The sequence below is a fragment of the Coffea eugenioides genome, chromosome 11 (assembly GCF_003713205.1).
Source record: "Coffea eugenioides isolate CCC68of chromosome 11, Ceug_1.0, whole genome shotgun sequence".
Classification (NCBI taxonomy): Eukaryota; Viridiplantae; Streptophyta; class Magnoliopsida; order Gentianales; family Rubiaceae; genus Coffea; species Coffea eugenioides.
The window spans coordinates 49,662,482-49,687,481 of record NC_040045.1 but is presented as its reverse complement, the minus strand read 5'-3'; the positions used below and the strand labels follow the sequence as shown (position 1 = coordinate 49,687,481).

Here is a 25,000-nt window from a genome sequence, read left to right as displayed (position 1 = left end):
TTGCTTCACTATGCTCGAAACCCCGCGAAACGTCCCTTCCATCTTTCAAGTTTCATCCTCCTCTCCCTGTCTTCCTTACCATCCTAAATAACTCCAATTATCAATTTCACCAAAATTCCACTCTTGTTCAAGCTCTCGCCCATTGAGGTATTCTAACAATGTCATGAAACCAAAAGAAATTCAGGATAATGGTTTTTAACGACTTCATTCGACGGAGACTCGCTTCTCTACTGCAGCCGTGGTTGAGTGACGAACCGGACCTCGGCCTTAAGCTAGGGTTTCTCCGTTCCACCGGTACGGTGAAGAATCTCAACTTTAACACCTCAGTTCTCAATCAATTACTCGACGAGTCCACTTGCTACCGTTTCAAGGAAGTTGCCGTCGATGAATTAAGCCTTGGAGTTTCCTACTGGTCTTTCCCTGCCTTCATCCTCCGAGTCCGTGGCCTCCGCATAACTCTATCAGTAGGGTATGCTCCATATTCTTACGCCACTAGTGGTTGTATATTTATGCTGTTTTCTCGTTGTTGTCGTCGTCGTGCTTCGGATATGTAGACTTGTGTTTGGTTTGAACTTTGCAGGGAAGAGGAGGAGGAAGGAGGAAACGAGAGAAGGAGAAAGAAGCCGAGAGATACATCAGTGGAGGATAAGAAGAAAGTTCTTGCTGAGATTGATCCCGTGGTACTTCTGATTTTCGTTTTGTGTTTTCTTGATTGAATTGCATTGTTCTCCGGATTCATGTCTTTTTCTTTTTTGTCTAATGAATATGTTTTTGCTACTTCATTGTCCCTTACCTGCAACTGGAAATTTGTTTTGGACCAGTCTTCATGTATTTTCTTCCTCACTCTACTCTATTTAGTCTATACACTCGTAAAGTTTTTGAAACGAGTAAATACCATTGGATGGATAGCCAGAAAACAACAAAAGGAGCTTCAAGCCTCCTGGAATTAGAAAATAACACATGAGAGTTCTTATTTTCTTGGGAGGCAATGACCTCCTTCAGATGAGAAGCTCTAGTGTAGCTCCATTTTCACACGTTATCATAGCATGAATTTCTTCTATTGATCTATAATTCCTATTTTGTTTGTTGGATCATCAATAAGTTCCACGGTGCTGCATATATATTTTGAATGCATTTTCTGCCGAATACAAACTCATCACATCCTAAGCTTTCTTTGGTGTGCATGTTAGTTAATTTTGTATTTCAAATCCTGATAAAGGGGAATTGGCATTTCAGGGCAGTGCTTTGCATGATGCCATTGCACAGATTTCCCAGATTATTGTCGGAAGTCGGAAAGATAATCTATTGACTGCCTTCCTTAGACATTGTCAGTTGCAGATAAATGAAATTCATCTTCTCCTGTTGCCTCCTAGTTGTTATGATCCAGTATCATGCTTGTTGAAGATAAAGGAGGTTGGTGCACAGTCTAAATGTAATAGACAGACATGTTTTTTTGGAGGGCTCATTAGTTCACTTTTTATCGCTTCTAGAAAGTGTTCTTTTGGCCTTGACCTTAGAGATGTTGAGCTTGGTCTACAGAGTGAAAGTAGTATCAGCTGTGTTATTTCTCCGACGGATATGTTTATTTCTTTTAAGCTAAAAGATCTTCAGATCACAGATTCTGCTCTCTGTCTTCCAGCGTTAAAATTTTCCTTTTCTCCAGCAGATATTTATGTTATATCATTATTCTCTTCATTATCATGCAAAGAGCCCCACTATGTTAGAACTGGTAGGCAACTATGGAGAATAGCAGCGAGCAGAATTAGCTCTCTGATTCCTATCCCTAAGCTTTCTTGGTATAGAGTTGTTAACTTTGTAAAACTCTGGTTGTACTATTTACGCATTTATGAGGACATGCTTTTACTGATTGGATATCCTGTCGGTGATATAGTAAAAAAATCTTCTACTATGATGTTGTCTGATAAAACATATTCAAGATCTGTTAAGAACCATTGGGATGTAATTTCTGAATGCGAGGAGAAGCTGCCTGCAGAGGTGATTGCACAAGCACGACATATAAGCCGATACAGAGCATCGGAAAGTTCTCAAATGGTGAAGCAAAAATGTGATAAGCCACAAGTCAAGAGACTTTTGTGGAAGATTTATCAACTTCTAGCCCTTATCTGGGCTATCACTTCCCATGTCTTACACTCAGTTGGACGATTGCTCTACATACTGAGAGTTCTTAGCCATTTGGCTAATCAGCCAGAATCTGATCAACGTTCCAAGAGTGTTCCTGATGATTCTTTTCCAAAAACTTGCTTCAGTCTAAATGTTGGGAAATTCTCCATTTCAGTCTCTCCTGAAAAGAATGTTCTGTCTTCCGTCAGTGGGTTACCACTCTCAGCCCTTAGATTCTCCTTTGATGATTTAAGTTCATTTCTCATTTCTTCTGATGCTATCATCTTGACATACCTTAAGAATATTTCTGACCAGCACTTGATGTTTGCTTGTGGATGTGTAAAGGTTGTTGCTGAATCTCTTAAGGAAGATCAGTCAGGTCATAGTAGTACTAGGTTGACAGAACATCGAAATAACAAGATTATTGAGCCACAGGAACTTTTATGGTGTGAACCTGTACAAAGCATTGAGATGATTAATAATCATGCTGATGATACTGAAGGAGCTTCTATCCCACTTCTAGAATTTCTTGTGAGAAAATTGTGGTTGAATTGGAAAATTGCTTGCTCTAGCTTTGAAGGTGATGAGTGTAAAATTCCAGAAGCTCCATGCTTTCTTTTTGAGAATAACTGTTCTTTGATTGATCAAAGTGCCAAGAATCCTACGTATGGGAGTTGTGAAGTGTTGATGGTGGTTGGAAGATCAAACTTTGTATTGAAAACCTCATCATTTTTGTCATCAGCTGTGATCTATCTACAGATTCAGCAGGCTCTTAGGAGGATGAGTTGCAGAAATGGGACAGATGGCGATCTACATCTTAAAGCAACCTGCGAGCATTTACCTGTGGTTGATTTAAGTCCTAGATACAAGTCTGTTTTGTGCCAAATTGAAACAGCAATGGTTAAACTGGTTCCACAAAAAAAATTTCAAGTTGGTATGATGATTGCTGGGCCCAGAATTAGGCTTTCATTTGAAACACAGGGGTTTCTTGGTGAAAATGCAGATTTATATTCTATAAGCAAGAAAGATGAATTAACACTTGTATTTGATGTTGACGACATTAAACTTGTGGTTTCACCAAATCTTGCATCTAATTCTACGGTATCAACTGGGTTGACAGTCATTTTTGATGGGGCACCCAGTGGTCTTAAATTAGAGGAGCCTCTAAACATTGACATTCCTAATTCAACTAATCAAATTTATTGCTGTCAAGAGCGTGTTTCACATAGTGCTTATTTGAAAGTCAATGGATTGAAAGCTTACTTTGGTGAATTATGTAATAATCGACTCCAACAAATTGTCACATTGAGTTCAACAGCTGTTCAGGCGTCCTCATCAAGGTACTTTATCATCCCTCTCCTTTTGTTCACTTCCATTTTCTGCTTGGTGCCACCTTGAAGATAGGGTTTGTTTTTAGTGCTGTAAAATTTTGCAATGGAATTACATGGGACCTTGCTGGTTGAAAATGCTTTTGGCTGATTTCTACATATCTCAGACAATTGATCATCAGTAATTTTATTTCAAATTCTATAGCCTGTTTTGTACCTTGGCTAATTTTTCATGGAACTAATGCTATGTGTGGTGGCATGACTATTTTTCACTCTTTTTTTTTTTTTTGGAGATTGCTCATCTTACTTTGACATTATTTTTGGAAAACAAGGAAGGACTCGAGATTTTTTTCGCTCAAGTTGAGTGAGACTTGGTACTATAGTGGTTCAAAATCACGTGGATGTGATTTAAGCATGAAAATACCAATATTAAATCTTCTTACAACTTCGTTCAGTCACAGGAGTACAAAACAAGTGAATGATGCTTGCTAAGTTTCCAAATAAAATGAAAATCTGTGATCTCTTTTCTGCATGTTGTTGGAATGCTTGTTAGGAATTGATCTGTGGGCTTAGTATCTCATCTTTTGGTTGGTGCATTAAGCATAAAAATTTTACTCGCTTATCATGCTTCTGCGTGTATTGTTCTTTTTATGGATCTGGGAGCATATTTCTGGATATGTATTCTCTGAGACTATTGTAGTGGCCAGGTTCTGCAGACAGGACTCCATATCTTTCTTATATGGTTTTATATCTTGAGTTTTATATCTTTTTTCTTCTTTCACCCCCATATCGAATAGTCAAGTGGACTATAATTGATTTATATATATATATACGTACTATATATATATATATGTATGTATACCTTTTTTTATTCACCCTCATATGGTATGGTAATGTACTTATTTCTTTATGGTGTGTGGTATTGATAAATTTGCAGAATGCTGATTTTTTGCTACATGCATATCTGTGTTCTTTTCATTTTTGTTGAAGGTTTAATTTAGTTTTTTGCAAGGCATGTTGGTAATTGGAAAAGTTTTTTAAGTAACAAAGCATCTTTCTTGAGTTCTGTATGAAAGATGCTTTGAATTGCACATTCTGCAAGAGGCCTACCATTATCATCCCATTTTATCCTGATGGTGAAAAATTGATTGTAATGTAGCAGGAAGGAATCTTGTTCACTTGGTTCAACAATTGTTGCTCTCTCTACGGCTTTGCATTGGATAGCTCCTGGGATCACTGCTGTAGTGTTTCTGGATGAGTTATCTGTTTTGGTTAAGGTGGTTTAATTCTCATTTTGATCTCTTTATCGCATTATTCATGCTACCTGGTTTTCTTAACTGTTCCTAATGCTGCATTTATCTTTTACTGTTTTAATAGTAAGCAGTACAAAGAACCTATTTAGTCCACATGGAAACTCGAACAAGAATTGTAGCAGAGCCTATCAGAGATTTGTGATCATGGCGGACTGTATGCCCATTTGTTCAAATGACCAATCTGACTCAAAGTCTCCTGGTGGTTTGCTTGAAATGGCTTAAATGACTCGTATTGGCTCATATTAAAAAGGAAAAATGAGATTGGTAGAAAACAGCTACTAATACCTTATCCATCTGACAAGTAGTTCAGGACCGAGATTTGATGTTTCTTTGTTTTAAGGTGCAAAAACTTGTCTTAGAAATTGGAATTGTGGACTTCATTGTTGTCTGATTATGGTCAGATCGAGTGTAGCTGGAGATTCTACATTTTGTTTTGGTCAATGTCCAAGTTGTTTATGTGGTGCTGCATCTTTCTCTAACTTTTCGCTACAGACAGCTATTTGATTCTCTTACTTTTCCACTTACTTTTGTGGCAGGTAGTTTCCAGTTTATATTATGATGTGTCACATGCATTAACCTTCTTTGGTTCAAGTCATCACAGAAGTTGTCAAGAACTACTAAGGCCACAGGTTGCATGTGCCTCTGATGAAAATGAGGAGACTTTAGTGAATAGAAAAGATCAGATTCCTTCTGCTTGTATGGATACCATCTTTGGTTTTAGAAGCATTTGTGAACTGGAGTTCATGGATGTAGTTGTATATAATTCCAGGAAGAGCCATAACACCGAGGACCACATTATAGAATCTGATGAAATAACGAGAAGAATGCTGACTATGGCCTCCGCACTTGATTGTGGTATCCACATATCTATTCAGCTGACATGTGGAAAATTTTCTTTTGAAGATGGGATTCCAGAACTTGTTATTGACTTGTCTGGATTTCAATGTACTATAGTCAGATATCCCACACAGATTGCAGAGTGCTCTGATCTATCTGAAGTCAGAAATCTCCTGCTTTCTGTACAATGCCTGTCTGAAGCATCATTGTCTCATTGCAAATTGGCTTTATGTTTGAGAACTTCAGAGAAATCTTTATCTGCAGCTCGTCAGAGATATGGACTTGAAGCTTCTACTTCATACGTGTTGGAGAATCCCATTATGGAAATGAATACTAAAAGATCCAGAGATCATTCTTATCATTGGTTATCTGCAAATGTTTCCCTTGGTGAAATCAATTTGGCTGATTGTGCAGTAAAGAATATGCTACTCAAGACACACAAATCCGATAAACTCAATGCATCTTTCTCTGTTGGGGATCAATTTCAGACAATCTGGTGCCAGTCTAAGGTGTATTTAACTATTAGTCTCTCATATTAACCTCGTCAATCTTCCATGTATTTCTTTGGCACTTTGTCATCCACATAGTGTTATCACTCTTCACTTATCTATTGCATCACATTTGTATATGGATGAAATATTTGATAGATGAGAAATAATGCATGGCAGGGGGGATCTACTTTCCTTCAAATGGAAGCAGCATTGATGTTTGTTCATTGCTTGACTCTATATTGTCATCTGATAGGAGAAATTTGGCATTATGTGCCATCTCCTGACAGAGTCATTGCTGCTCAATATGGCGAGCCTATGGTGGCCTCTGATGATAAGCCTGCACAAGATTCTCAGCAACTTCAGAAAACCAAGTGGGACAAATTGGAAGCATTCAGCATTAGTATATCAGATTTTACTCTCGCACTTCTCGCTAGAGATGAATTTGGTAACATATATCCTTGTCGTTTTATTTTTTCTGATGTTATAGACATGTTATTGACTTGTTTAATCATGTGCAGGGAGATTCCAGGAACTTCTATTTGAAACTAATGTCAATTTGAGTGCTGAAGGGCCAAAAACACTAAATAAAGTTTCTTTTGAGATTTCCAAGTTTTCCATCCTTTCTCAGTTCCTTCATGAAGCTGCAGAACACCAAGCTACGGAAATTCAAGTTCCTCATTTTTCTGCTGTTGCATGTGATGATATTTCATCATCCATTATGCTTGGAGATCCTTCAGTTATCGAAGAGCATGAGAATACAGGACAATCTGTCACTCATGATTCAAGTTTCATGAGTACTTCTGCTTTTCAACATGAACCTTATGCTGATACTTTGCCAGATTTATGTGATAATACAGGATCCAAAAATTTGCATTCAAGTCCTCAAAGCTACATACTGAAAGAGTTATGTGCAGTCATTGCAGTTGAGTGGCCTGTCAAAAGAGATGGGACTGGTCCGCTGGACATAAATCAGCTTTGGGTTGGCAAGGGTTCTATTTCAGGTTTTGATATGGTCCTCTCTCTAAGTCAGTTACGGGTGAGGAATCACATAGCTTCATTTTGCTTTTTACTAAGATGGCCATATTACAACTGACATTTCCCGATCTTCAATAAATGCCTCCTTTTCCCATTACATTCAAACTTGCTTTTGTTCAACTATTGTTGCTAGAAGCATTGTAGAATGGCTATTTTTGAATAGAAGTATCATTCAAGTAGGAATTATCCTAAAAAGATCACCCATCAAATGACCTGAAAACATCTTTAGAAAGGATGCATATGCTTCAAAATACCCCTGGTTGAGTTAATTACACTCTATATAGAATCAGATAAGATAATGGGACAGTGAGGTCCTTGACCTTTAAGTATCTGCCAATCTTTTATTGTTCTTTTCGAAAAATTTCTTAGAGCTTTTCTTCCTTAGTCCCTAAGTATAAGTAAGAAAAAGGAAATGGCGACTTAGTATGGCACTGAGGGACAATTCTGCTTTTGCTAATTAGCGTGTTACTTTGAGATTTTAGGTGTAAGTATCCTCCTTTATGCCTGTATAACTATTGGTTATGATCATTCACTTATTTTAGCTTTTGCCACATGCATCAGATGATACTCTCTGTTGTTGAATCTTTGTCTGGAGTTTATAGTGAAGAGAAAAGTAGTAATTCGACACAAAAACGTTGGTCCCTGAAACAAGAATCTGAAGGAAGTTTCCGAGAAAAAATTCCTGATGGTATTTATTTAGCTGTTGCAGAATGTCTCCTTGTTGTCTTCTTGATTGGTATTGGCTATAATGGTTGTTACCATGTGTATAGGATCAATAGTCGCAATTGAGGATGTCTATCAACACACATTTATTGCGGTTGAGGATGCAGAAAGTGGATACAACTTAGTTGGAACAATTCATTATTCGCTTGTGGGAGAGAGGGCTCTTTTCAGGGTAAGTGATTTCTAAATTTTTTGTATTATATAGTGCAGAAGTTGGCTATTTTCCAGTTTCTTACTTAGCTTTTCAATTTGTTATAGACACTGTACTGAATCCAAAATTTTGGCACTTACTTTTCTTGCTGCATTAGTTTGTCAGTGTCCGGCATCTTTTATAAAATGTTAAATTCATGGTTTGCTATATTGAGCAACTGCAAAATCCATGATGGCTTTTTTTTTTCTGCCGTGTGAAAATTCATAGCCACCTCTGATATGGTATATTATGGATTTTGATATTCAATTGACTTCAACCATACTAAAAGCTTGTATGCGATGCATTATGGGCCTGTTCTCTTCTACTTTGAAGCTGAGTATATTTTTTCTATAAGCTAAAAGCTAAGTGTAGTTGTTCAATAAGACCTTTAGTTTTTTTATTTCTTTGCTTTTGCACACATATTGTCAAGTGTGGAGTGTACCTAAGGAACGATCTTTAGCAGTTAAAAACTTGGCACAGTTTGATTATGATTAGATCAGCATTTCAGAACTTTAGATCTTGTCTTCCAGCTCTCTGAACTTGGATGGTAGTGTGATTTTCAGTAGTGTTGCTGGCTTTCTAGAGAATCTCTAGTTATTGCCTCTAGATTTTTAATCTCTATTGTGCACCAATAAATGCGTCTCCTCCTTTATTTTCAGTAGAAATGTATTCTTTTCTTTTTCTGAAGCTTCCTAAGAAGTTAAGCTTTTCTACAGCACTTAGAATCATATGCTAAAACGTATTTTAGACATTCTCCTGCTGGTCACTAAACTTTCTTGTGATCAGTGAGGTTGAAAACAATCTACCAATGGGCTTAACTATTGTTATGTCTTATTGTGTCTCAAATGGCCAGCATAGATTCAGTACGTTTGTCAAGAAGTTTCTCTGAATCGTGTTGCAATGTTGCTTGTCAAATTTTTGCTAGGTGAAGCATCAGAATCCTGGGAGATGGAAGCCACGAGCTCAATCATTTTCCTTGATTTCATTGTATGCTAAAAATGCCTCTGGGGAGCCATTGAGATTGAACGGTCGGCCAAGATCTGATTTTGTTGATGTTTCGGGGACTACTGATAGTTCATGGGCCCTTTGGACTATGCTTCCTTATGGATCTCAGTCTGATGATGGCAATTTTGAGTGGGAACATTACAGCATTCCTGCTAAAAACACATTTTACCTTGTGAACAATAAGAATAATCGATCAGTAGCTTTCATTGATGGAGTTCTTGAATTTGTCAGCAAGCCTGGGAATCCCTTTAAGTGCAAAGTGTTTTCGGACTTGCTTCCATTTGGTAATAATCTGTTCCAGGAAAACTGTTCAGTGGGTGTGCCTGGTACTGTTCTTGAATATGGTTCAAAAATAAATGATGACAGAGAGTTGAAGAGTGCTGGAAAGTTGCAGGAGATTACAATTGTAATAGACAAGGCTACATTGACAGTAGTTCATGAACTCTCAGATACAATGGAAAAGTTTCCACTCCTCCAAGGATCTTTAAGTCCCACTGAAATCATTGTACAGATGTCAAACACCAAAGTTAGGTTTATGAGCAGCCTAGAGATTATGCTGCATCACTTTGATGCCCAGAGAAACATATGGTGAGGATTCTGTTGCAAGGCAACATGATCATTTAGCTTTCCCAGTACTTGCAAAAATCTTCTTATGACACCGACTTTTGTTGCAGGAGAGAACTAGTGAATCCACTTGAAATTTGCCTCTTCTTCCGTTATCGGTTTCTAATTCAGGGTTCAGAAAATGTTTTGTCTGGGGTGCCTGGTCATTTGTATATCAGAATTAAAGAAGTGAGTTTTTTGATTGTTCATTTGGTGTCCTCCTATTTTTCTTATCTTGTTTTAATGATTTAATTGTGGCTTTGGTAGTTAAATATATCAATAAGTGAGCTTTCACTGGACGTCCTTCTGTTTGTCATTGGAAATCTAAAGCTGGCTGGTCCTTTTGCTGTAAGAAGTTCCATGATTTTAGCCAATTGCTGCAAGGTCTGGATCCTTTCCCTACCCGTACTTTATATGACACTAGTGTGCCTTGAACACAACAATGTGGCTGCAACTAATAGAAAAAATATCTGTAAAATTTTTAGAGTATATTTGTTGAAATCATTTTCAGTAGAATTGGTTTTATATTTTGACAATAGATATGTAGAAAATTCACTAAAATAAAATGTATAAATAGATAGGCATTTGGTAGTAATCCATAAACCATAATTGCTAGTTGCAATAAAAATTAAGGTTTACTAAATAAGTTGAAAAATAGAATAATTAGAAATACATGTTGCTTGGTAGAAAGACATATTGATAGTGGGTAGTTATCAAGGGTAGTTTGGGAAAAAAATATAGTGACAGAATTTTGTTTACACCAAAAGCCCCCTCTCCCTTTATATATGGTATAGATATAGATATCTACTTAAAAAATTCGAAAAAGAACAAAAAGGCATCTCACTTGTATTGCTGAACTTCTTCTTTTTGAAGTTATTGCTTTTGGTTTTCATTATTGCGCCTATCATCTTTTAACAATGTTAACATTTTTTCTGGACTAGCATGTCTTTGCCTAATGCATGCCTTTTTTTCCTTTTGCTGGAAAGAGAAAGAAGGGGGGTGGGGGTGGGGAAGGGGGTTGGCACTTTGTATAATAGTTTGGTTACTCTGGAGTAAATTCTGTAACAGTCTGGTTTTAATTCATTCCTTCCAAAAGTAAGTTAGTTGATAAAAAAAAAAAAGATAATGGCCACAATTATCCTAGGCAGAGCAGCAAAGCAAAAGAAATCTTAACAACTGATCACGCAGCTTTTAAGATATGATAAAGAGGACTTTTCATTAGGGGAAAGAAAAAAGGGTCAGATTCATTTCTCTTGGTAATTAAGCTGATAATGAGCTTTTCTAGAACTGGATGCAGTGTGAAGTTATTTGGGCATAATGTTAAAAAGTTGTTATCTCATTGAATAGAACACTACCCAGACCTTGACTGTTCATGGTTTGTTAGCACCTTTGGAATCAAACCTGAAATATTGCTGCTAGCTTGGCTTCTATACATTAGATTTTGGCATGAACCAAGTAAGGGACCAGAAGTTCTTTATTGCAAGCTAAACAAGATATAGGCTATGAAGTTTTCTCATATTCTCCACTCCTAGCATAATTTGGTTGTGGGTTCGATTGTCTATAGTCAAATCTTTTGTTATCAAGATTCGCTGCCCCACCTTTCTATAGTAGTGTTGTTTCTTTAGGTTATTAGTGCTCATCGTTCTAGAATATTAGAACAGTGTGAATTTGTTGCTTAGTTTTTATGAGGCAAATATCACATTCTTGATAAATAATGGTCTAAATTCATTTGAGTGCAATTTGCATCTCATTGGTGTATATTTTTCTAATGGTCCATTTATAACTCCAAAGTCACAGATAACATACAAAAAAGGTACCACAAATGATGCAGCAAGTGCTTGACGTATGAATGCATACTATTGGTTTGATGTTATCACTGTAATTATCATGTCATTCTGCATTTTGAATAAATCTGTTTGTGGTCCATTTCGTTGCCGGATTATGAGACTGTCATTCAAACTGTATCACAATGCAAGGAGTTCTCGACATCCTTTTCCAAGGCTGGTTCTGTCAAATATGTGAGTTTGGTGTTGTCCGTATGCAGGTTGAGAACAAGTCGGGCTTGACCCTTCTATGTCAGTTCTTTGATAACCAGAATGTTTTAGTAGCTGGAAGACAATCCAGCACCGTTTTTCTTAGGTACTTCCACCGGAACTTCTCTTCCTGTAATTGAAAATTCTAGACAGTTTGTGCATCTGATATGACAGTCATTCTCATGAATCACTTTCCCATGTGAAGCCTTAGCTCAGCAGTGGGTGAATCTATTTAAGTTAGAGAGTATATACTATAATTACCAACCCTAAATTGTCATGGAGACATTTGGTCAGTGGTTTCTAAGTATACTTTCACAATGAGTAGTGTGAACATTTCAACCATAAAAACTTAATCTAGAGGATTTAATTGGCTTTGTTGGACTAAGAGAATCGCACATATCTGAGTGCAATTAGTTGTATACTTTAAAATTAGTTGAGATGATTGATGGAATGAGATGCTTGTAGTTTGTAAATGATGACATGCGTTATTGACTTTGATTAGTATGGAGATGCATTATTCTGAGATCAATTCTGTCTCTTTTGAGTGCTTTTATTGCTAATTATCTGTCAGCCTATCCACTTAGCCGGATTTATGTTATGATGACTACACATATTAAGTATTTCTACTAGCTTTTGGCAGATGTCTTGTTTATCTGAATTCTTCGAGTGGTCTTATCCAGTCAAATGCTTCTCTATTAGATTCAATAAATATGAACCCATAAAAATATGCTTTGCAGGCACTTAGCTTTAGCAAATCGACCTCCTGAGGCATCTTTCTTCTCAATCCAGCTTGCAGACAAAGGAACCTTTGCTACTTCTTTGATGCATCTTTCACTTTCAGAAGCTAGGGCTTTTGCTTGGAGAACACGCATAGTGTCATCTCATGGTAAAAGTAACCCTTTTTCTGCTGCATACTAGAGTAAACTGTTGGAGTATGGGCACATATTTCTGCTGAAATGGAACGTGAAATTGTTGGAGTAAAAGTGACCCTTTTTCTGCTGCATACTGGAGTAAATTGTTAAAACTACTGCATTATGTAGGACTTTTTTCCGAGTAGCTGCATTAATTGCTTTTTGAGGAAAAGCTCTAGATTTCTGAATTTGAAGCCCTTGTGGATGTCTGCATTAAGATTAGAATTTTTCTATGCCAAAAAAGGGAACATTTGGTACCACAGAGATTTTATGAAAGATGCTATGGGCCTATGGCTGTGTTGATGTTCACTTTGTTTGCCAGTGCTGCCCTGGTAAATCAGGTATAAAAAGATTTTTGATGCAAATGTCTTGTAGTGCAACACATGCACCATAGAAATCAGAAGGAGAAGAATATTGCTGTTAATTTTATTGAAAGGACTTGTTCGGGTAAAACATTACGTGAATTTTGTGATGATTCTGGTTCTGTACATGTCAATATATCTGTTGAATTGATGTTTGATGGAATGTATCTAGACCAGCCAGTAACTGTTATCACGGAAGATTTTGGAGGTAGGACAAGGAATAGGTTCAAACCAAAGTTGGCCTCTCTGGAATTGAGACACAATCTTAATGTGATGTTATGCAAAGTTGGTCTAAACTTAGCATCAGCTCTGTCCTTGACAGATTGAGGTTTTTAAATTATATGTATTTCATTGCACGCAATGTTCAGTAGAGGCTGGTATATGAAGTATAATTTGTTGGAAGCATATGGTCAATGGCTCCATTCCCATTTTTCATTTCTTTGTTGAAGATAGGTTCAGAATGAGGGAAAGATGCTTTTAAAGTTTATTTGCATTGCATTGGGACAATTGTGTGCTCTAAACTTCTGTGGAAAATTAAAAAATAAGCAGCAACTAAAACCAGGATTTTTTGATAAGTTTGTACTTGTTTAAGCTTTTGATTACATTTTTATGCAATAAGATCACCACAGGTTGTAGAAAGTTGAACAGAGTTTATTAATATTGCTGTTTCGTCGCTTGATCTTTTGTATTGCTATTATTGTCCTTAATTTGGAGTCAGCCTGTAAAGAATATGCGGTGTGGCGAAGCTTGATTTTGCTAGCTTAGATGTAGTGATGATAATATTGTATCGCTGGTTGCCATAAATCAAACAGTGATAGCTGGGTGATTTATTTTTATTTTTCTTTTCTTTTCCATTTTTTTCTTTGGAGGGGGTGTTTGGTTCAAGATTCCATTCTCCTTGGCTGCGGAAATTTTGAGTTTGGTAAAGTAGAACAAATTGACTGCTTTTCTTTCTTCATCATTGTCTATCAGAATCAAAGACTTCTCCAGGTCCATTTATCGTTGTTGAAGTTTCACAAACGACTGAGGTACTATTCTAGACCATTGTGCTAGTGGTGAAGCTACTGCATGTTTGAGAACATGTGCGTATTTTGTTCATAGTGTTTCCTCGGGTGTTTTAGGATGGTTTGTCAATCATCGTTTCTCCTTTATTGAGGATACACAATGAAACTGATTTCTCAATGGAGCTCCGTTTTCGACGACCAAAAGAAGAGGAAAATGAGTTTGTTTCTTTAATTCTAGATGCTGGGGATTCTGTTGATGATTCTATGGCTACTTTCAGTGGAGTTAGTTTGTCAGGTGGTGCGAAGAAGGCATTGATGTCCTTAACTGTTGGTATGAATTATGCTCTTTTGCCCATCCTTCTCTTGGATTTTTTGTTCTGGTCAAAATAACAAAATATTTAGTTAAGGAAAATTTCCTGATTACAAGTAAATAACTGGGTAACTGATTAGGGAAGATTCAAAACATAAATATACTATAATTAGTTTGGGAGTGTTTTTTACATTTAGGCTCAGTTTAACTATTTTCCTGTGAAATGACAACCATATAGGGTGAACTGTGAATCATAGTGAATAGCTGTGGGATGTTGAAAAATTGCCAAATATGAGAATTATTATCTCATAGAATTCTACATGCTTCCGGTAGCCGTATTATTCTTGTATGCATAAGATATCTAAAAGAAGGAACATCATCTTTCCTCTTTGAATTTATGATGAAATGGCTATCATCTATCAGCTATATTAGAGTGTGTTGCCACACTTTTCCTTCTTCAGTGGTAATCTGCATTTTTTCTGCTGTCAGGTGAAAAGCTATTTTCCATGAATGTACTTCAGCATATGGATATGCTGTGCTTTTATTGTTGTTCTTTGGTAAAATAACCACTAGGCAGTTTATCCAGTTAAAATCGCCTTCAGATGTTGGTACTTTTGCATATACTTGATAAGGGGCAAACTAGGTCTTTGTACTTTTCCCAATTTTTTTGTGTATTTACTCATGTAGTCTTCGTGCTAAGAAACCAAGTTAAAAAAAAAAAGGATGAAGGGCAAAGGTTACACTTTAAGAAATAAAGATAGGAAACTTATATTTTTGAGAATGAGACTTGGAAGAAACTCACATGATTGCACCTCCATTTGCAGGAAATTTTTTATTCTCTTTTAGACCTCAAGTAACAGATGACTTGCTGAATTTCAAGTTATCTTCAGTGGAGTGGTCTAATGATCTTAGCGGTGGGAAGCCTGTGCCTTTGTCTGGGCTATTTGAGAAATTAAGTTACCAAGTCCGGACAGCATTTGCTGTCGAATCAGTGAAAAGTACTTTAGGAACCGCACGTTGTGCTTTTAGATCAGAGGGTGGACGTGTTGCTAATATCTATTTTTTGATCCAAAGCGTTGCAAGAGATGTACCCATTATCCAGCCTGACAATTTAGGATATGCTCCAGGCAATAGGAATGTGCCTATTGCTTTGCAAGAGCAGAAGGAAATCTTTCTCCTTCCTACTGTTCATGTCTCTAATTTGTTAGAGACAGAGATACACGTACATCTGACTGATGCAGGTACTAGCATAACTAATTTCTAGCTTAGTTAGTCCACAATTTCTTTTTTCTCAACAGACTCTTTTTCAGACATACGGGCGAAGGTCAATTATGACAACATATGCTCTCAGGCTACTATACCATGTGGATCAGCTGTAAATTTATATGCCAACCCTGCTAATATATTCTTTACTGTTACTTTGACTTCATTCGGTTCAAGCTGCAAACCAGTCAATGGTAACAGGTGGGTTAAAAAGTTACGAAAGTCTAACACTAATGCCCATCAATTGGACGTTGAGTTGGATTTTGGTGGTGGAAAATATTTTGCATTCTTAAGATTGTCTCGGGGGCAAAGAGGCATATTGGAGGTAATTATGCAGCAATAACGTTTTTGTTGGGAAACTCAGTTAGAATTTTGATCTCCTATGGTTTTTTGCAGGCTGCTGTCTACACTTCATATACATTAGGAAATGATACCCAATTTTCCCTGTATTGCTTTGCAGGCAACCTTAAGCCTCTGACTAGGTAGTTATATGACTTGTTACTGTATTTACTATGCCTTTTCAGTCAGTGAAGGGTTTGTGCTTGTCCTTAATTGTGTGTGCATCTGCAGAGATGAAGTTAAACAACTTGGCTCAGGATTTCCTCCAGAGCTAGGAGCATATTTGCCCCCAAACTCGAGAAGATCATGGTTTATGAAGTAACCACTCCTTTTTCCTCTTTCTTTCTTTAGTTTTGGTTTTTGAAGATGAGGTGGTTGATTTATTTGCTCGTTTGAACTCAAGCAAAACTATAATAAAATTTGTGTCAGGGATGCATGAAATTATTCTGCAGGTAATTGAAGATGTAATTGGTATCATTAGGTAATTGCATCAACAGTTGGCCTGATGTATCTTTGATTCTAATTCTAGACACCACAAGCTGCGAATTAAATTGGACAACGAGCAAGCATCAGAAGCGTTTCTGAACTTGGATGCTTTGTCAGGCCTTACAGAGATAGACCTGGAAGTTGAAGAAAATTCTGGAATTAAAAATGTTACAAGATTGGGGATCTCTTTAAACCCATCTTTGAATAAAATAGTCCCGTCACAGTTGGTATCTATGAGTCCCCGACACATTGTGTTGAACGAATCACAAGAATTCATCCATGTTCGTCAATGTTATCTGGAGGTTTGCCATGTTTATATTGTTGTGTACCTTCTCATGTTGTGCAGGTGCAAAAAAAATTGAACTTATATTCTGAGTTTTTCCCTTTTTGTTGACAAGGATGACATGCAAGGGATAGTTACGATTAACAGTAAACACAGAGCAGCCTTAACATTGCAGAAGAGGCCAAGAAGAAAGGGTGAAACTACTATATTTGAGAATCTTCTCAGAAAGCATTCAAAAACTCTTGATGATTCACTGCTGTTTATTCAGTTCCGGCCAAATGATGCCAGCTTTGGTTGGTCGGGACCAGTGTGTGTTGCTTCCCTTGGCCAATTTTTTCTGAAATTCAGGCGCTCCTCAGAATATCCTGCAAGCAATTCAGATTACATGACATCACACGAACCCAGCTCATTTAAATTCGCAGCTGTTCATGTGGTAGAAGAAGATTCTGCCCTTGTCTTGCACTTTCACAGCCCACCCAATGCAAACCTTCCTTATAGGATTGAGAACTGCTTGCATGATACTTCTATAACATACTATCAAAAGGTTGAGTGTGAGGCCTCCCACTTATCTTGCATAATTCAAGTGTTGTATGGCACATTTTAAATCATTTGTTTATTTTCCAGGGTTCATTGGAGCCTGAAACTTTAAGATCTGGATGCTGTGTAGACTATGCCTGGGATGATCTATCTCTTCCTCATAAGCTGGTTGTCCAAATAGACGGTAGCTGTTTCTGTGTTAATCGAACTTTTGGTTTGTTAAACTAGCTGATGTAGCTATGCAGGTTGATGAATCTGCTTGCCATTATGCCTGCAAAAAGTTTTTGAGTTATGGAAGGTTTAAGTCTTTCTGGATGTTTGAATTAGGGGAAGATCTTTCTTCATTGCTTTGTTGAATATGTGTTGCAATAGCTGTTCTTCAATCACATGCTTATTTTTCAAAGATTTACTTTATTCATAGCTGCTCAAGGGAATACAATATAACCTGTGTCCCCTTATCTGGTTTGTATGTGGATTTTGACTTTAGTGTACAAATTTATCCTATCGTTTGTAAGTCCTCTAACTTGGTAAAAAATGTGAGATTGCTATTAGTGCATTGCACTTTTGATTTGGGTGTATTACAGGTGGTTTTTTCTTTATGCTCCTTGTGTGCTCATTAGAACTTTAGCATGGAATAGTAAATCTATCGTTTGATAGGTACCATGACAAGAGACTCTATCATTTTGATTAATGAGATGTAGTGTTGTTGGTTGCTTTACGCTCCTCCATAAGTGCTGATCTGAACTTTGTCTTGGGATACTTAATTCATTTTTGTGAGGTATAAACAGACTGTCGGTTTGTGGGGGTGTACTGGTTCTTTGACTAAGCTTGCTTCATGACTTCGGAGAAACATGCTACTGTGGCCTACCTTTTGTCTTAGTGCATTTGTTAGTCTAATAACAACAGACATTTTGAGAATCCCAATTCTCCAATTAAGTATTGGACCCTAGATGTCAAGATGCCTAAGCTTTTTGGTAAAGTTAGGGCTTATTCTTTCCAAGCTTTGGTTTGTCAAATATGTAATTCAGTAGCTTCACTGCTGTGGTTTTTAAACCAGTAGTCATCCAATGTCTGGTGAATTACTTGTGGATACTAACCTAGACGTCCCTTGCATCGGTATTCATTTAGTCTCAATTCTTGCAGATGTGCATCTATTGAAGGAAATCAGTATGGATAAAGTGCGTGCATGGAAACCCTTTTACAGACCGAAACAACAAATGAGGATGGGGATTCATTTTCTGCTGGATATGAAGCCTGGAGAGAAGAACAGGAACAATGATGGTCAATTGATCAACACAAGGACAGTGAAGTTGGGTTATGAAGTATATGCAGAAGGCCTTACCCGAGTTCTGAGAATATGTGAATTTTCTGATGGGCACAAGGGCAATAATATGTTCTACTCCAGCTCAAAGATGCGACTCAGAATCTCTCATTTTGCATTTCAGTTGCTGGAGTATACCGATAAGGTCAATCCGCTTTATGAAGTGCTTTTTAAGCATGTGCTATTCAATCTGTCGCTGTTGAATTATCTTTAACTTGTTCATTCTTGAATGGAGATATATACTGTATTTTATGTTTCTGAACAAAATACCTGGTGATGCTATTGCATTATCTATCTTTTCATTGGCATATCATGGAAATTATCCATTCAAGAGGCTAATACATTATTGGCTTCATAACTATGGATGATATAAGAGTTGTCCTTTAGATCCTGTTGGTTGGGGAGTGAAAATTAGAGAAAGAAACTGAAAACCTGCATTCTAGAAAGAGGAATTCAAGTGATGCATCAGAGATAGTGCTAGTTTCTTTTCTTTTAGTAATATTTTGCTGGATAATAATTATTTTCTAAAGAATGAAGAAACAAGCGGTTAGTTCATAAATGTGAATCACAGTATTTTGTCTGCCAGAGGTGGATGATAAATTCTTTTGCCTGAAAAGGAATATAACGATTTGGATGTGCATCATGTGGCAGAATTAACTATAAAGGTAATGTGATTGCAGAATAAATATCATTTTGGTTAACAAGTAATTTGTTAGCAACATAAAGAATTATTTTTGTCAACATAGCTCTTGTAGGATTATTAATTAGTGGTAGTAAGTAAATAGGCCATGCTATTAATGATGCTGATGAAATTTATCATAACCACAAGAAAACATCTCTTCTTACAAAATGAATTGTGACACTGAGAACTCTGTACCAGCTGGTTTAGACTAAAAAACATTCAGTCGTACTGCTTCTACTACACAAATTGTTGCTTCCTGTTTATCGGTCTTCTTGCAGCTTTTTAAGGAGGGTAAACCATTTTCCTTGAAACTAACTTAATTTTTGGCCTATTGCAGGACAAAGACTTGGATGAAGCATTGAGCTACTCACCAATTATTGTTACAAGGCTTGAAAATATTGATTTACATTCGATGTTCACTGACCAGCATAAAATCAATTGCATGACTGTGCAGGTGATGAGAACTAGATACCCCTACATAGCTCATGGTTGTTCACCTGTATCTGGAATGGGCTTGTTTTGGGAGAACAGTATATGTTAGTGCAAGCTGTATTTGCAGCTGATGCCTTGCTATTTTCGGTAATGTAGTCAATCACTGTGGATCAAATGCGGGTAGGGGCTCCTTTTGCTGCAGTCCTGCGTAAGCATCAATCTCAGTACAATGACATGAATAGTAGTATGCTCCAAGTGGTTCTTCTTGTACTTCCATCGAGTTCTGGGGTTACATATATCAAATATTTATCCATAGTCTTGCAGGTAATAAATCCACATGCTATCTTTGACTGCTGCTTTCACTCTATGTTCTCTTCCAATTGTGAATGCTACAGCTCGTCAACAATGTAAGGTTTCATAATTATTAGCCAGATGAGTAACTTAGATGATTTGATTGTTTGAAATTGGCTTCTTTTGCAGCCACTTGATTTAAACCTTGATGAGGAGACGCTAATGAGAATTGTTCCATTTTGGAGGACGTCGCTTAGTGACCCAAATGCTCCAAGTCGGCAGTATTATTTTGATCATTTTGAGATTCACCCAGTAAAGGTTTGATATTTTAATTATCTTCAACTTTGTTGATGATTTTATGCCCACTTCAGGTCTTTAGGCATAAATGTGTATCATTCACATGGTTTGTCCACGACTTAAATTTTTCCTTGCAATGGCATTATCTCATATTACTTCTGTATCTCTTGTTAAAGATTGTTGCAAGCTTTCTTCCAGATAACTCGTATTCCAGCTACACCTCTACCCAGGAGATGCTGAGATCCCTGCTTCATAGTGTTATAAAGGTCCAACTTCATAATTCTTTTGTTTATTTTCTATGTTTTTGGTTTGACATTCAGTGAGGGGTTTTTACTCTGTTATTATGCATGATTTGATGGCACTCAACCTCTCTTCCAAATGGAATATCCTCCAAAACAAAGAAAAGCCACTCTTGTTACTTTTCTAAGTGATCACTGTGTTGCTGCAGATACCCACCATTAAGAATACGACTGTGGAGCTCAATGGTATCCTTGTCACACATGCTTTGATAACCTTGCGTGGATTATCTATTAAATGTGCCCAACATTACTCATGGTAGGCCTGTCTTGTTTTTTATAATATTTTCGTCTTGAGAGATATTTGATTTAACCGAGAATTTTTTTTGTTCTTCTAGGTATGCCTTGAGGGCAATATATATTGCAAAGGGAAGCCCTCTGCTTCCACCTGCTTTTACATCTATCTTTGATGACTTTGCATCCTCCTCTCTTGATGTATTCTTCGATACTTCAAATGGCCTGGTCAATCTTCCTGGTCTTACCATGGGTATCTCTCTCTCTCTCTTTCTCTCTTTGATGGAGTTATTACAAAGAGCAAGAGATACATTGAAGTTCTTTTACTTGCCCTTTCGTAAGAGAAAATTTGAGCAACTGGACCTGTTGGAAAAGAACTCTACTCTCTTGTGGCTGTTATCTTCTTAAATTTTGTTTCCTGTGTATAGATTTTGTGGCTATTGTCTTCTTAAATCCTGTAAAAAATCAGCCCATATGTTTGCATTCTGATTTTTTTTGTCCTCAATGTGGAAGTCACGTCTGGATTAGTGAGAGTGATTGCTATGCTCCAGCAGGATAATTTTCTATTTTCCTCCATTTTCATTGTTGGAGGGAAGTTCAGGAGGATCATTTTGTGTCCTAAAGTTTGTGCTAGATGGTCGAATTTTTTTTTTTTTTGCGCCCTAACGCTAGCTTTTTATTCATAGTAGTTTTCTACACGGTAGACATGATAGCCTATAATATATCAAAGTCAAAGAAATAGTTTAATCTTAAGCAGCCCCCACAGTTCTTTTTATGCAACATTTTCTTGCATGCCACTGGGTAAATAACTTTTTGGTAGTTCTGAACAATCGGAATGCTACTTTGAAATAAGATGAATAGCATGATTGATGTGAATTTCTTAATAGAATTCCAAGTAAGAGCCAGTGAGTATTAATGTATCTTAATCATAAATTTCTGCAAGAAGATTATTACACACTGGCAGTGGCAAGCATCCATGGTGATTCTGTAGAATGTAATATTGAAATTATATTTTAGTAATAAGTATTCTCATTAATATGCAAATCGTCATGCATGAGTGTGCCCTGTTCCTATAGAGTATTAGTTTGGGAAACCAACTTTTTTCTTCTCACACCCCTCCCCACACCCTTCCCATCCCCAACTGCAAGGCACAAGATTCGAACCCTGAACTTAACAGCGGGGAAGGCTCTAAGAGCCCTCCCCTGGCCATTGGGCCGATCCTAGTAGTTTTTTTGGGAAACCAACTTGATTGCTACCTAATGATAATTTTCATCCAATTTGAAATTGTTGAAATAGGTACATTCAAACTCATCAGTAAGTGCATTGATAAAAAAGGGTTCTCTGGAACAAAGCGCTACTTTGGTGATCTAGGGAAAACAGTAAGATTTTTTCTTTTCTGACTATCTAATTGAGATGCATCTTTTAGTTGCAAAAAGAGTCTTATAGCATGTCTGGTTACAGTTAAAAGTAGCTGGATCAAATATACTATTCGCCGCCGTGACAGAAGTATCAGACTCGGTTTTGAAGGGTGCTGAAACAAGTGGTTTCAATGGAATGGTAGTATTCATCTCTATTTCATTATGAGTAGAGTACTATTTTCTTTAGCTTTAAACATGATCTCTGTGATATCCTTGGCTTTCCACAGATGCGTGGGTTTCGCCAAGGAATTTTAAAGTTGGCAATGGAGCCATCTCTGTTAGGGACTGCTTTTATGGAAGGTGGGCCAGATAGGAAAATTAAGCTTGATCGAGCTCCTGGGGTTGACGAGGTAACTGAAGCACTATAGGGTCCCATGTCTACCTCTCTCAAGTCCAAATTATCAATTTTGACTAATGGAGGAAAATAAAATTTTTAATTAAGAAAAGGTTTTAGATTGCTTCATATCTTCATTTACAATTGTTATTTTCTGTGGGTAATCTTTTGTAACTGGGATGTATTATACAGTTATACATTGAAGGCTACTTGCAAGCTCTGTTGGATGCTTTATATAATCAAGAATACCTCAGAGTGAGAGTTACGGACAATCAGGTATTTCTACATTGCATATTATCTCTTTAGTTAATTTTGTGGTAACTTCAGGCAATACATCATCTACGTACATTTCCATCAACCTGTAAAAGAACAATTTGGTAGGCATGATGGGTAATATATACATAAAAGTGGGAATTTGGGAATTTACTTATGTTGGTGCATTTGACATGTATAGTATTTACCTTCTTTGTGCTTTTGCTTCCAGGTCATTCTGAAGAACCTGCCTCCTAATAGTTCTCTTATAAATGAAATTGTCGAACGTGTGAAAGGCTTTCTTGTGAGCAAAGGATTGTTGAAGGGAGATTCTTCAACAACTTCTCATTCTTTGCGGCATATTCGAGGGGAGAGTGTAAGTCAATCCTACTCTAATTACTAATTTTACAGGGGGCGTCAAGCATTTAATAATAGAGTATGTGCTTAGTGTTTACCTGCTTGCGTAGGCCTTTGTTACATGTTTTTAACTGTTCATTGCAGTCACATATGCTGGAGAGCTCTTTATTGTATTTGCAAAAATAAATTAATTGCGTCTGCTTTTCTTTTTGGTGGGGATCAGGGAGAGCTAGATTACCTTTATGGAGGTAAAGAAGAACAGATGGGGAAGATGATCAAAAATATTGTTTAAGCATGACTGATGAATTTTGTGCATTGCTAAAGCACATTTTTTGTATGTCTTGCTAGTTTTCTGTGTTAGATAACTTTACAATACCAAAATTGTAATTCCACGACTTAATTACCAAGTTTGTTCATTTCATCTGGAAATGGTTTCCAACAAAACAATGAGAGACACACATACTTGCACATATTCACGTGTATATGCATAGCCAAATTTTCAATAATGTAGCAGAATTGAGATGATCTATCTCTAAAGTGGGGGCATATCTTGAACACATAGAGCACGACTCACGCTAGACTCAGGATTGTTCAAGACAATGAGCACGATTCAAAACAATGATACATACATGCACACCCATTCGCAAAACACGTATCCCACCTTTCACGTGCGAGTAAATTTGTAACTTTTAATCCTATTCAACTGTTGAGATCAGGATTCTCTGAGATAAAATGAATTTAGCTGAAAGTTGAAATGAAAATGAAACTCAAGTGTGGAAGGTAATATGCTGACTCAATTTAAGTTTATAAAAGATAGACAAAAGGCTCCCTGAATAAGCCTGAGTAGAGCCTCATTTTTATGAAGTGGTATATTCCAGAAACTAGTTATGCAAGAGTTGTGTGGTATATGATGGATTCTTGCAATGGTTTATTGGTTGCAAAATGATATGGAGGTAGGAACTTTTAGATACAAATCAGTCTCATTGGTTACTGAGAATTACTTGTTTAACCAGCTGATTTTGTTTCTTACCAGGAATGGAGAATTGGACCAACTGTGCTCACTCTGTGTGAACACCTTTTTGTGAGCTTTGCAATTCGTTTTCTGCGAAAGCAAGCTGGAAAAGTCATTTCCAGGGTAAATGTGAAAGAGAAGTTGGAATCTGATACTGAGAAAGCCATTGTCCCTATTTCGACTGTTGTGGAGCAGAAGGTGAAGCTTGTTTGGCAATGGGGAATCGGGAAGTTTGTACTGTCAGGTATTGTGGCTTATATTGATGGACGCCTATGCCGTTCCATTCCAAATCCCATCGCAAGAAGGGTGGTTAGTGGGTTTTTATTGAGTTTTCTTGACAAAGAAGAAAAAGAATAAAACGTGTCTTTTTATTCTTCTAAGTTCTACTTATTTCTTTCTGACTGTAAATTGGTTGTTGATAAAAATCATTCAGGGTTTTTCTGGCATAACCCCCTTAGCTGTAGTTATTACTGACACTAGGTTGCTTGGTAAATCATTTTGGCAGTGCTCATTTTCCTTTATTAATAGGGAAAGGAAACTTGGTCATCATGGTTTGGCCAAGTTGGCCATTAGCCTCTTGAATGAGATCAATCAAGTGTAAGGACTGCTTTGTGTGGCTAAATGAAGCTGCATGCTAAAATTATCAACTGCCGCTCTTTTGTAAGGTGGCGTACGTCCTTGCAACTACTTTTGACCCTATATATACAAAGGTGGCTATTGACGAAAAAAATATTTTGTAAGATTAAAGTGAGAGGAGATTGACAAAGAGAACATGTCAGGGTCTGGACTCGCCCATTGTTTCCTCAGACAGGACATGTTTAAGCTATAAACCGTGGCTGAATTTCAAGCATTCAATTTTTTTAGGCAATTGTATTTGTTTTTCGAGGAGGTATGCTGTGT

At 37.1% G+C, this 25,000-nt stretch overlaps 1 protein-coding gene across 1 annotated transcript; it reads left to right on the top strand.

Annotated features, from left to right (window-relative positions):
• Positions 1 to 24,950, top strand: LOC113752818. The gene is made up of 36 exons (XM_027296872.1): positions 1 to 469; positions 581 to 680; positions 1,237 to 3,461; positions 4,612 to 4,726; positions 5,299 to 6,108; positions 6,268 to 6,535; positions 6,609 to 7,126; positions 7,687 to 7,813; positions 7,896 to 8,020; positions 8,964 to 9,631; positions 9,718 to 9,835; positions 9,914 to 10,030; positions 11,691 to 11,785; positions 12,417 to 12,565; positions 13,925 to 13,980; positions 14,074 to 14,287; positions 15,091 to 15,507; positions 15,577 to 15,854; positions 15,926 to 16,011; positions 16,100 to 16,186; positions 16,398 to 16,656; positions 16,753 to 17,181; positions 17,262 to 17,358; positions 18,318 to 18,640; positions 19,515 to 19,631; positions 19,766 to 19,933; positions 20,090 to 20,218; positions 20,374 to 20,463; positions 20,646 to 20,752; positions 20,832 to 20,980; positions 22,024 to 22,106; positions 22,189 to 22,284; positions 22,373 to 22,495; positions 22,672 to 22,755; positions 22,964 to 23,107; positions 24,122 to 24,950. Exons 1-36 carry the CDS (start codon positions 189 to 191, stop codon positions 24,455 to 24,457), a joined length of 9,588 nt encoding a protein of 3,195 aa, XP_027152673.1. The 5' UTR covers positions 1 to 188; the 3' UTR covers positions 24,458 to 24,950.
• Positions 24,951 to 25,000: the final 50 nt, after the last annotated feature.

Excerpts from the sequence above, each read along its gene's own strand:
- LOC113752818 (XM_027296872.1), top strand. The coding sequence starts at position 189 with ATGGTTTTTAACGACTTCATTCGACGGAGACTCGCTTCTCTACTGCAG. Across the intron at positions 20,219-20,373 it reads TTGAGATTCACCCAGTAAAG|ATTGTTGCAAGCTTTCTTCC; the intron begins GTTTGATATTTT and ends CTCTTGTTAAAG. Across the intron at positions 20,981-22,023 it reads TCTTCCTGGTCTTACCATGG|GTACATTCAAACTCATCAGT; the intron begins GTATCTCTCTCT and ends TTGTTGAAATAG.